Below are 12,901 nucleotides of genomic sequence, written 5' to 3' on the forward strand. Positions count from 1 at the left end.
AAAAAAAGTAAGCTCCTGAAGGACAAGAAATTGTTTCATTTTTGTCACTGTATGTATGTACCAGGCTCTATCTTGGTGCCTGGCACAATTTATAGCACATAATAGGGACTTATATGCTTGTGGAATAAATGAATGAATGAATGGTGTCTATTTTGTTTGAATAACATCTATTGAATAAAAACTTGTAAGAAAAATCTGTGTCCTATGAAGCTCACTTTTGTACTCATACAAAATCATATTAAGGCAATGTGGTACAACAGAAGAAAGAGTTCTGGAGACAAAAGACCTCAGGTCAAATCCTGGTCTCCACCCTTTGCTAGCTGTGTGACCTTGGAAAAACCACTTAACCTTACTGGGTCTCAGTTTCCTTATTTACAAAAGAGGGGGTGAAGAGTATAGGGTGCTGGACCTGAAGTGAAGAAAACCTGAGTTCAACTCTGACCTCAACCTTTTACCAACTGTGATACCATGGGGAAATCACTTAACCTCTGCTTGCCTTAGTTTCCTAAAATGTATAAATGTAGGAAATAGGGTTATCACTTCCACATAGTGACTTTCCTCATCATGGTTTCAATATAGCATGGGTTGGCATAAGAGATTAAAGGGGAATTTTGGGAGAGTTTTGTGGAAGTTGCAGACAACACTGAGCCTATGACCAAATATTTAACCCAAATTTTACAATGAGGTACTGTAAACACCCTATAAAAAAAAGAATTCCGACTTCTTCTCTGGCACAAAGGGATGGCCAACTTTTTTTTACCCAGATTTTCCAGGTTGGAGGTGGGGGCGGAGCAGTGTGCCTTTCCCCTAACCCCCTGAGATGTGGAAGGGATAAGTGTAGTACTTACCTCCCAGGGTTGCTGTAAGGATCAAATGTGATGTTATCTGTAAAGCATTTAGCACAGTGCTTGACACACAATAAGTGCTTTCTTTCTTCTTGCCTCTCCCCCTCCCTTTTCCCTTACAGTATAAATCCTAGATTTATGATTCTATAAGCTAGTTTACCATTTTTGAGGTTTCTTATTTGAAACCATTTTGTAGTTATTTTCAAACAGTGAAGATCAGCATGAGACTAAGAGAAAGCAAAACTACAGCATCTCCAAAACAGGAGGGGCTCTATCTATGCTTTTTAACTAACCAGGCATGAGTGACATTGTAAGACTCAAAGGTAAATGTTATTTCCAAGGGATAAGGAAGAAGTAATACAGGCTAGTTAAGCTCTTCTACTGTTAACATGAGAATGAAGAGTTGTTTTCATTTTACAAGTTAAGAAAGTATGGATGAAACCAGTTAAGCTTTCTGCCTGGGGTTAATATTCTGGAGTGGCATAAGAATGAAAAATGTCAGAGAGGTAGATAGACATTACAAACATCCTAGGTGCCTAATAGTACAAGGAGGAAACACTCCTATGAATGTTATATGTTGGTTTCACTAGTTTAGCTAATGATTATATCGGGAGGAATACAAGTGCATTTCTAGGGTAGAGGTTTAGAGGCAGGGTTCACAGGTACCCTAATTCTTGTTGAGCTCTTCTCATTTATTTGTGTTTTCACAGAACTCTGCAGCAAGTCAGAAGCCTACTGTGCAGGAGAAGCTGCAATCACTTCAAGTGATATTTTACAAATATGACTCAATTCGCCCAGCAGATCAGAGATAAATAAAATATAACAAGTCTGCCACAATGGGAGCCAGGCTGCTTCTCAGCTCACCTCAAGTGGGTAGCAGTTTCAAAACTTGGTGTTCCATTTTTATAACTGGCGCCCCAGAGGTTCCAGTCAGTAACAGGAGTGACGCAAAGGAGTCATCTTATCTGGCTTGTCTCCAAGGGCTACCTTGTATAACCAAGTTTGGTGAGCATGCTATTCACCTAATGGGGAGACTGGCGACGGCTTCAAAGAAATCCATGATTTTTAAGTGTTGTCTGACAAAAAATTTTAAGTGATCTCCCTACACCCCACACCCACTTTTTGTCTATATACTTGGCATTCATTTTTGAACCTGGAAGATTCTCCTTTGTATGACCAAGAAATGCTAATATTCTCTATTGTCTAAAAGGGAAACACAGCATTAATTCATAAGTGTTTCTTTTCATCCTCTTGCCAAGTTCTTAATACAACCACCTATGAAGGAACAGTTCACTGGGAGTTGTCTTACCAATGAATTTGAATTCTCTTCTTAGGAAGAGCAGACTGATGATCTGGATTAGCAGAAATATTACAAATGAAAGGGAAACCCAGGAAGTATATGCAGGGAAATGATATCAGGAAAGTCTCTTACAAAAGAATAAGTATTAGAAACACAGTAAAGTTATTGTGTGATTTTCATATACAGAGAGGATGAAGTGTCAGCTTTTGGCCATCACTGATTATGTGGTTTGCCTTGATTTAGAACACAGAGTGGCCGTTAGATCTTTTTTTTTTTTTTGGCTTTTAGGCAATTGGGGTTAAGTGGCTTGCCCAAGGTCACACAGCTAGTAAGTGTTAAGTGTTGGGTCTGAGGCTGGATTTGAACTCAGGTCCTCCTGACTTCAGGGCTGGTGCTCTATCCACTGCATGCCATTAGATCTTTTCACATTTACTAAAAGCCAAGTGGGTATGGGGGAAGAGATCCAATTAGGACTCAGTTCAAGTTCAAAATTTTGCAACAAAAATGTCATCATTCTAAAGCTGGAAAGCAAAGCCAATCATACTTTATAGAGATTTCTCACAGAAGGCAGAAAGTTCTTCTTAAATAGAAACAGTCAAATGGTATAGCATTCTTACATTTTCATGAGAGGATTAGAAAATTAAAAATTAGAAAATCTTCTATTTCTCACTGTGGACTATAAGCTACTAGGCAGAAGCTTTTGACCTGGTAAATGGCAAAATACAATTTATAGACCACTAAACATAAATATGCCCCATGGCACCAGTGACTCTCACACCATATGAATGCATCCTATAGAAAGACCTTGTTTCCCAATATAATATTTCTCAGTCTAGGAATCCACTATTGGTGGATTCCAAGGGAATGAGAAGGAGCTATGAGCATTACAAATTTAATATACAAAGGAGAAATAATTCTAGGAGGTTACCTTAAAAAAAAAGTTTAACAGAAGCACAATCCTGCAATCCCATACACCACTTAAAAATATTTCATAATCACACGTGGACATATAAAACAAGTCCTGAAGGGCCCCACTGATCCAATGTTTAAGGACAGCTTCCACATAAAATAGTACCCCATGGCAGGGCTATAAAATGTAGTTTCTGCTTTTACCTGAAGATGGCATCCATCCCAAGGATGTATGTGGCTTGTATGAGAAGTCTCTTTATATTTGCCAGGACGGTCATAAATTCCTTTCTACTGACTCGAGATCCAGTGCCATGCACATTAAATAATTCTGAACTGAGCAACACAACATGAGTATACTCTTCAGATGGTGACAGGTAGATTTCTTCCTGGGCTGTGCTGATTCGAAAACCATTTCCCTAAAAAAATACATGCAAGAATAAACCTAGAGTAGAGAATGGCAAAAAACATCATTGACTCATACAGACAGCTTAAGAATAATTTCATTTGTGGTCTAGTGGAGGGAATACTAGGTTGGAGTCAGAGGACCTGGACTCAGATCCCAGCTTTGCCACTTACAACCTTTGGAAAATGGGCTTGACCTCTCTAGGCCTCATCTATAAACGAAAAAAAAAATTACTCCCATGATCCATTCCACCTCTAACCCTATATTCCACTTCATGTATATTCATCCCAGAATGGTTTTTCCATATTTACTCAATAGACATCTTGTCTTTCTCCCCTACCGTTAATTGGTACATGTGCAATGAATATTAAAATAAGTTTGATGTTAGCCTAAGCAACACATAATAACAAAGACTGATGCATATGTTGAAGGGGGGAGGTGAAAGTAATTCCAAAGCATTTAATTTTTGATTATACAGGCTATTGCTGCCCTATGTGAATGCCAAACATAGAGAACTAGCTTCATTCATAGGAGTTGAGTAGGAAGTTAGCTTGTTTTCAAACAAGCATTCACAAAATATATCCTTCAGATCTTCCTACTTTCATGGTGTGGAAAGGGGGACAGGTCATAATGACTTTCTTTAGGGAAAATCTAGAGAATCACTGAGAGTCCATTGTTCACAGTATGTTAAGGGCATCATAACAAGAAAAAATACTTTGACTAATTAATTTAGGCATATCTCTTTTTAATATATTAATAAACCATCATTTCAATATCTTACATCTAAAGAGCTCCTTTTATCTCAAAGGAAGTCAAGGAAGAGTAGTAAAGAGAACATTTTCATGGAAACCTAGAAATTCAGAGCTAGAAAGGCCCTCAGAAGTTATCTAAATCTAACTTCCACATGTTAGAGATGAGAAAACAGGCCCAAAGAGGTGGAACAATTTGCCCAATTTCAAACAGCTAACCCATAGCAGAGCCAAGTAGAGGAACCAGCTCTCTCGATTTCTCATCCATTGCTTTTTCCACCATCCCACAGTACAAATGGGCCTAGAAAAAAAAAGTCTTAAGAATCATGGTCCCAAGTCACCACTTATTACCTTGTATATGTAGACAGTTTGGTACAGTTGAAAAAGCATTGGTTCTGGAGTCAGAAGGCCTGGATTCAAATCCCAGTTCAGATCTCCAGTAGCTGGGTGACATTGGACAAGTCACTTAAATTCCTCAGTCTTTTTATTTCCTCAGCTACAAAATAAGGAGTGCGGACCTGATGGCTTCTGACATCCCTAGAAGCTTCACATCTTTGATCATCCATGATCCTATAACTTTAAGACTGTGTCTGAATATATGTTGGGGCAGAAGAGGGAAGGTATATTGAGGTAATTTGATGTAATGGGAAAGTGTTGCATTTGTAATCAGAGGAGCTCGGATGGGCAAGTGACCTAGGTTGGACAAGTTACTTTACCTCTCTTTACTTAAGTTTCCTTATCTATAAAGAGAAGGTTTGGAGATAACCTATAAAGTGTTCTTCAGCTCTGAATCCTCTATGTACAGGAGAGCTGGGGATATCTAAGTCCAGTGATGTGCTGGTAAATGTTTAACAACTAGAAAAAACATACACATGATAACTTTTAAATTAACTTTGCATTATTAATATTTCATAGCAATTCCTTAAGTCTAGATAATCAACAAAACAGTAAATCAAGCCCTGACTTATGGTGATTTTTTAAGGAATAAGTGCTTACACTGAAAATTTAATAATTAGCTGGTTCAAGCTGGCACCAGAGCAGTCATGTATAAGCCCACAAATGACTTAATCTTTGGAGACTGCATTGGTCTACCTACATTCATCACACGCAGTTAAAAATTTTAGCAGTCAAATCTTTGCCCTCATCCCAATGGTCAAGCCTAGCACAGTTCAGACCAGAAAGTGAAGGGACCAAACAGCAAGAACCAAAAGAAGAAGTTAGAGGGGAAGAATATCATTATTCAAATTAGAATTTGCCCAGACACTGTAACTAACACTTAAGTTCTCACAAAAAAAAAATCCTGTCATAGAGTTTTAATGCCTATAATTTGTCAACTGCTGCATGTCTTCGCCTAAAGATCTTCTGTTACAAGGGGGACCTTATCATTCTGCCTAGCATCTTAGGTCTGTCATAGAGATATAATAAAGGGGGAAAAACAACTTTCACCAAGGATGTGATTTCTTGTTAGTTTGCAACCTTATATCAAGTTGACCAAGTTACAGTTAACCTAACAGAATTGCCTAAACTACTAAATGAGCTGATAGGCGGAAAACAGTTATACTGCCTCAATGGCACTCAGTATCTTTACCTCTAAGATGATCATGAACTGCAATACATTTTCTCGATCTTCTTCCTCTCCTATGAGGTCATAAGAAATAGTAAATTTCAATTGTCCTCCAGCTGCTGTCACCTGCAAGAAATGAAAGAATAAAGCATTTATTAAATGCTTGCTATGAGCAAAGGAGGTGCTAGGTGGCACAGCAGATAGCGTTGGGACTGGAATCAGGAAGAATCATCTTCCCGTCAAATCTATTCCTGGACATGTACTAGCTGTGTGACCCTGGGTAAGTCACTTCATGCTATTTGCCTCAGTTTCCTCATCTGTAAAATGAGCTAGAGAAGGAAATGACAAACCACTCCTGTGTCTTTGCCAAGAAAACCCCAAATGGGGTCACGAAGAGCTCTTCATAAAATGACTCAACAACAACAGGTGTGGGAAGTATAGGTCATTGTTTTTATTTTATTTATTTTAAATTTATGGAATAAAGCATTTCTATAACATAGTATAATTTTTTAAAAAATGATTGCACATGAAACTGCAAATTAAAAAAAAATTAAGACTAAGTATCCCGATTTTGCCTAGGTTGGAAGGGCAGTGACAACTCTTGAGCCGGATATTTCTGCTGGAAGGCATAGGACCCTTGACCTGCTGGGTTCCCAAGCAGATTAGTCTACTCTTCCTTAGGCAGCCTGGTACCCAGTACCCCCAGCTATACTCCAGCACTATATTGATGTTGGACTTAGGAATTACTGCAGACACACAATCGTTAGGATTCAAACCCATTATTTACCATTTGTGTGACTTTGGGTGAGTCATTATACCTCTGTGGGTCCTAGTTTCCTCATTCATAAAATAAGAGGGTTGGATTAGATATCCCCAAGGTCCCTTCCAATTGTAAATCTGTGATTCTGTATAGTTAGGTGCCACAACTGATAGAACACTGGATCTGGAGTCAGGAAAACCTGAGTTCAATTATGACCTCAGACTCTAGCAAGTCACTTAATCACTAACTGCCTCAGTTTCCCCATCTGTAAAATAGGATAACAATAGTACTTGTCTCTCAGGGTTGTTGTGAGGGTAAAATGAGATAATATTTGTAAAGTGTTTTGCCAACCTTAAAGTGCTGTATAAACACTAGTTATTATCATAGCTTTGTACAAAGGTGAGGAAATAGCTTATGAAAACATTTGCATTTTCTTTTAAAATATTTCACCATTTCAAGAAAAAGTCATTTTGAGAAAAGAAGATTGAGGAAGTTAGAAATGTGGATGAAAATAATTTCTTTATGTGGACTCTACTGAACAATTCTAATCATGATACACATACAAAATGTGTTATTTTCTCTGGAGTCAGAGAATTGTTGAAATAAGTTAAATGCTAAGAAACAGAACACAGGTCTTCTTGCTCTCTTGTTATTCAACAGATTGAGTTTTGGAATTTCCTATCAGAGAAGTGACTGTGTCAACACTGGGGTACAAGAAGAAGAAGAATTCTACCAATTCCTGAGGGTCACTGCCTCTTTCTATATGGGTGAATTTATTCTAGGAAAACATCAATCTACTCACTCGACAGGCAGCTTACATAGAGCATAAGCTGAGAAATACTAGAGGTCAAGAAAGGATGAAAATGCAGCAGTGAATTTTATATTATGAGAAACTTCCATCAAAAGAGCAAAATGGAATAATCTCTGTGTAGTTCAAATGAATATGATTTCTTCCCCTTCACAATGCTTCTTAGTATCTTCCCTTGCCCTTGACAACCCCGTCAGTTACTGTACACCTGCCTTTGCCCTTACTCTACCCTGACAATGACCTTAATAAAAAAAAAATCATTTTAGGAAAGGAATCCAGACTGTAATCACGGAAGACAAAGTTCCATGCAAATGCTGAACTGTGGCTTTGTTTATTTCAGTATACCACAGCCAATAAAGTTGTTGAAAAAATAGAGCTGATTTGTATTCTAGGGTTTGTTCCACACTCTTCTCCGAGACACAGAGCTATGGTAGCTGCCTCGCTGACTTCAACACAGGCTGCTGGCCAGAGAGGAGCTCCAGGGAGCACCCTGGGTGGAAGGGGGAGAGCCTTGATTGTTTTCAATGTTGATCCTCAGAGACTGGTATATAGCATTTTATGGCTTATTAAAAAGGACTTTTACGCTCTAAAAATAACAATATACTGCAATGGATTCTGAGCTCATTATATGAAGTTCTAACGTAGCTCTCAAAGTCAGAGAATGTCTTTCCCCATTCTTCAGAGAAATGCTCCTACTGTAATTTTCTACTGTATCTAATGTGATAAATATCTGCTTGGATGGTTGTACTCAGCATTATTGTGAGTAATGAGGGGAGACCCTTCATGAAAAGTTCAGTTCTATTAATACAAGCCTCCCAAATTTCAAACCATGGACTTGTTCAATAGGCTGAGCATTCTTGCTCAATAATGATGTTCTGGAAAAGAGAAGTTTAAAGCTGTTCTTAAAAGACTTAAAGAAAAAAAAGTCTTGGTAGTATGCAGGGGTGGGTTGGAAAGATGGAAAGTATAGTTTTACCAAAGATTTTGAGCTTCAAATGAACTAAACAATTAGATTATTTTGAATTTAGGTAAGAAAGTACTAATAAATTCCTATGGTCAATTAGTGGCCCAGTGGATAGAGGGCTGGGCCTGGAGTCAGCAAGACTCATCTTTCTGAGTTCAAATCTTACCTCAGACACTTACCAGCTATGGGAACCTGGGCAAATCACTTAATCCTGTTTGCCTCAGTTTTCTCATTTGTAAAATATGCTGGAGAAGGAAATGGCAAACCACCTCAGTATCTTTACCAAGAAAACTCCAAATGGGAATTGATGGAATCCTAATAAAGCTGCCCCTAACCCCAATATTCTAACTTCTTTATGGGCCCACTGAACAGCAGGCATGTCCTGAGTTGACCATACAATCTAGCTTTAACAACACTACAGGCCCCCTGACTCAATATAGCCACTGCCCCCAGATCCAATTCACATATTTGAACAGGTGTATCTTTGTACTCAAATCACAATCACATCACCCATTTAGCCTGAGACAGGACCATAATACCTAATCATCCATCTTGACTAGACAGGACTACAATAGCTAACCAGGGAGGAAGCAGCACGACTGGGATGTTTGCCCACCAAACCGTAGAAGGAACCCCCTCCCCTATTACCTAATCTCTTGACAAACCCCACCTGCCTTTTTAATCTTCATAATTTCTGTTATGTAATCCCATCTTTACCCTACAAAAATCCATCTTGCTTTCTCTGAAGTTGCTGGTTCCTTTTGGAACTTAGCCCGCTTCATGAGAGGCGTCAATCTTAATTTATAGATGCCTGTACTTGGATTAGAGGTGGTCTGACTCTGATTTCTTCAAGACAGTGCCATTATGACACACCATGAAACTACAACAGGGTCACAAAGTGTTGGACACTACTAAACAACATAAACAAATTCCTATTTTACGGGAACCCCTAAATCTATAAGATAGTACAAAAATATCAGAGATGGCACATGATGTAGTGGAAAAGGGCAATGGACTTGCTGTCAGGATAAAACTAGGTTCACAGCCTGTGTCTGACACTTACTAGCTGTGTTTTAGAGGGCAAGTCACTCCCCCTCACAGCCTCAATTTCTTCATCTGTAAAATGAGGGAGATAACATCTTATCTCATAAGGTTATAAGCATCAAATGAAATATTTATAAAGTGCTGCAGAGCACTTAGATTACTACAGCAATAGTCTCTATTATATTTTAGAGAATTAATCTTTTAACTCTTCCCTTTTCATCTAGGCTCAGAGTAAAAGGTATTTAACTTTGTCTCTAAAATGATTATTCTCTTGGTCCTCCTCTTCCTGCCTCCTGTAGGACCTAGATCCCACAACTATCGTTTCTCATTTGTATTTCTTCCTTTCTCCTGCCCCAACTCATTCCTTTCTCCTTCCTTAAAAAATAAACAGGGCTCTCAATCTTCACTTGCCTCTACTGGCCTCTCTGAATGCCATTCAGATGACCCCAATTCAATTAAATTGGACAAACATTTCTCTAAGAAAGCTTTTTCTAATTCTCCTCAGTCAGCAACTCTCTCTCCTTCCTTTATGCTTCTCCTTTCCCCTAAACCTATGGCATTCATTACATGACAAGTGTGCACATCAGCTATACTCCTAGTTCTTAAGACCCCTGAGGGTGGGCTTTACATTTAGTTCAATTCTATATTCCCCACAGCATACAGCAGACTGGTTTGTATAAAGTGCTTAATAAATATTTGTTGAACTGACAAATTAAACTACATTACATCTATCCCAGCTAGCACCAAGTCCTTTCGGTTTTTCCCTTGTAAAATGTCTTAGGTTCACTCCATGTTCCCAGTTCCCATTGTTAGACCACTAATCTAGATCTCATTATTTTTATATGTGGGTGACTCTAATCTCTTTAAATATTTGTTGAATTGACAAATTAAACCATATTACCATTACAACTATCCAAGTCATCACCAAGTCCTATTGGTTTTTCCCTTGGAAGGTATCTTGGGTTCACTCGATGTTCCCTATTCCCGTTGTTACAGCACTAATCTAGACCTCACTGTTTTTATATCTGGGTCACTCTAATCCCTTGAGCTGGTCTCACAGGCTCTGAACTTTCCGCTTAATGGGTGTTTTCATCATGTCCTCTCACCTAACAATGAATCTGTAGTGGCTTTCTTTGCTTACCATTTCCACTCTCAAATTGTCTGAACAGCTTTCAAGACACTATTCCTTGACCCTGCCTTCTTAGCCTTGGCTTATTTCTCACTAAACCCCTACATAGATCTACTACTGCTGTTAGCTCATGCTCTATACTTTCTGTCAATATGAGACACTGCTTGCTCTGTTCTCCCTACCTGGAATGGTATCCTTACTGTTCTCCAACAACCCAAATCCTACATAACCTTTTATGTCTAGTTCAAGTGGCATCTCTTTTAGAACTGTTCCAAGACAAAGGTAGCTCTTTTATCTAGGAACTCCTGCTGTCACCACCATGCAATTTCATACTTAATTGTTTTCTAATTGTTTCACATATATTAGTTTTCTCTCGTCAATTACATTGACAAGTCCTTTAGGGCAGGGACCACATCTTATTCTTAGGTATTCCCTACAGCTCCCAGTACAGAGTTAGGCACACAGTAACAACTTAATTAACATTTGATTGATTACTGTACAAGTTCACTGGTAGACAGATTCCAAGTCAGTAAATGAGTGAGAGTGGTCGAAACAAGATAGAGTGGATCTTAATAAAACACTGCCAGCAATTCAGTATTTCCACAGCTAAAATTGAGAAACATTCAGATCAAAACTAAAAAAAGAAGGGCAGCTAGCTATATGGCTCAGTAGATATAGCTCCAGCCTTGGAGTCAGGAGAACCTGAGTTCAAATACAGCCTCACGCACTTGATACTAACTAGCTGTGTGATCCTGGGCAAGTCACTTAACCCCAATTGCCTCAGCAAAAAAACCAAAACAAAACAAAAACAAAATAAATGAACAAACTAAAAAAGAGTTAGCTAAAGAGTAAAATTCAGATTTTTGTGATATCAAACGACTTGAACAATCAATTCAGCATCAATTCAGCAAAGACATATCACCTGTTGGTTATAATGATATATTTAATTTTATTTTCCTTTTTAACTGTTTTGTTCATGCTCTTTTAAAAAATATCATTTCCAGATTCAGGAGGACCTGAGTTCAAATCCAGCCTCAGGCACATAACACTTACTAGCTGTGTGACCCTGGGCAAGTCACTTAACCCCATTGCCTAGCCAAAAACAAAACAAAAAAACAAAAACAAAAAATCATTTCCACTTCCAAATGATTCCCTGTATCCCCCTTTAGAATTTTGCTTTATAACAAATAAATTCAGTCAAGTAAAATTCTACCCTTTGATGATGTCTAAAAACACAGACCTCTTTCTATATCTACTCTCTATCACTTCTCATTGAGGGAGAGGGAACATTCTTCACCAACAAATTCTCTGAAGTCAAGATTGGTGCCTGCATTGATGACTATTTTGCACTCATTCAATGGTGCTTTAAAGATAAGTTGTTAGGGCAGCTAGGTGGCGCAGTGGATAGAGCACCGGCCCTGGATTCAGGAGGACCTGCATTCAAATCTGGCCTCAGACACATAACACTTAATAATTGTGTGACCCTGGGAAAGTCACTTAACCCCATTGCCTAGCCCCCCCCACCAAAAAAAAGATAAGTTGTTGTCTTTTTTTTAAAAACCTATTTGAATTGCAATGATTTCCTGAGAAAATGCAGGAATAAAAAGACTGTGCATCTATGATACCTAAAACTGTGCTTCTACTATCTGGAAGCTGGACTTGGTGCTACAGTTTTATAACTTTATATCTACAGCTTATCCTCAGAACTGCCTGATCATTATTATTATTGTTCTTGTCAAACATTTTATTTCAAGAAAAATAATTTTTCAAGTTCCACTTCCAGGAGAAAAGATGATGGAGTAATCATCCTTTATTAACCTCTGAAAGCCCAGGAAATATCACCCCAGGAAAAACCCTGGAACAGCTGAACCAGCAGAAGGATGGGGAGTAGCAGTTGAGTAGCCCAGGAAGCTTGAAGGATTAATGGAAAAGGAACCTCTTGCCCGGGGGGGGGGGAAGGGGAGAAGTACAGAACAGGAGACGTCTCAGCAAGCTAGTGGAAAGCCCCACCTCAGCATACCAGGGGGAGCTCCTCAACCCCAGGTGGTAAAGCAGGCAAGCATGAACACCAGGACCCTGAGTGCCTCAGTACAGGCAGGGGAACCAGTGGAAACTGGCTAGGAAAATCACTACATGCCATGGCATTCTACCAGAGCCAAGTTTCCTGGGTGCCTCTGGGAAGCACAACTACAAAAGCTTTAGGTGGAGAAATATCCTACAGCAGCAAAACATCCATCTGCAAGGAGTCAAAGAAAGGACCAAAAGGCCCAGGTGAGCAGGCATCCTCCAGGGGCCAGACTACTCACTCCTCCCCCTAGAGCTCCAGCTCAACACCAGATAAGCTACCAGAACCCTACAACTCCAACTGCCAGCATTGAAGGCCCTAGCACTCAAAGCCAGTGACCAGGCCCTAGGCTCCCAAAACA

The 12,901-nt window shown here is 39.1% G+C and overlaps 1 protein-coding gene across 1 annotated transcript in view; it reads right to left on the reverse strand.

Moving 5' to 3' along the window:
- LAMA2 (laminin subunit alpha 2) overlaps positions 1 to 12,901 on the reverse strand; it is a 790,327-nt gene that overhangs the window by 326,064 nt on the left and 451,362 nt on the right. Inside the window, exons 13-14 of the mRNA XM_078155150.1 lie at positions 5,795 to 5,896; positions 3,259 to 3,470 (exon numbers count right to left, since the gene is read on the reverse strand). Coding sequence (XP_078011276.1) covers positions 3,259 to 3,470; positions 5,795 to 5,896 — 314 coding nt within the window. The remainder of the gene's footprint in view (positions 1 to 3,258; positions 3,471 to 5,794; positions 5,897 to 12,901) is intronic.

The sequence above is a fragment of the Phascolarctos cinereus genome, unplaced genomic scaffold (genome assembly GCF_003287225.1).
Source record: "Phascolarctos cinereus isolate Bilbo 61053 unplaced genomic scaffold, phaCin_HiC Scaffold_5;HRSCAF=322, whole genome shotgun sequence".
In the NCBI taxonomy this organism is placed as follows: Eukaryota; Metazoa; Chordata; class Mammalia; order Diprotodontia; family Phascolarctidae; genus Phascolarctos; species Phascolarctos cinereus.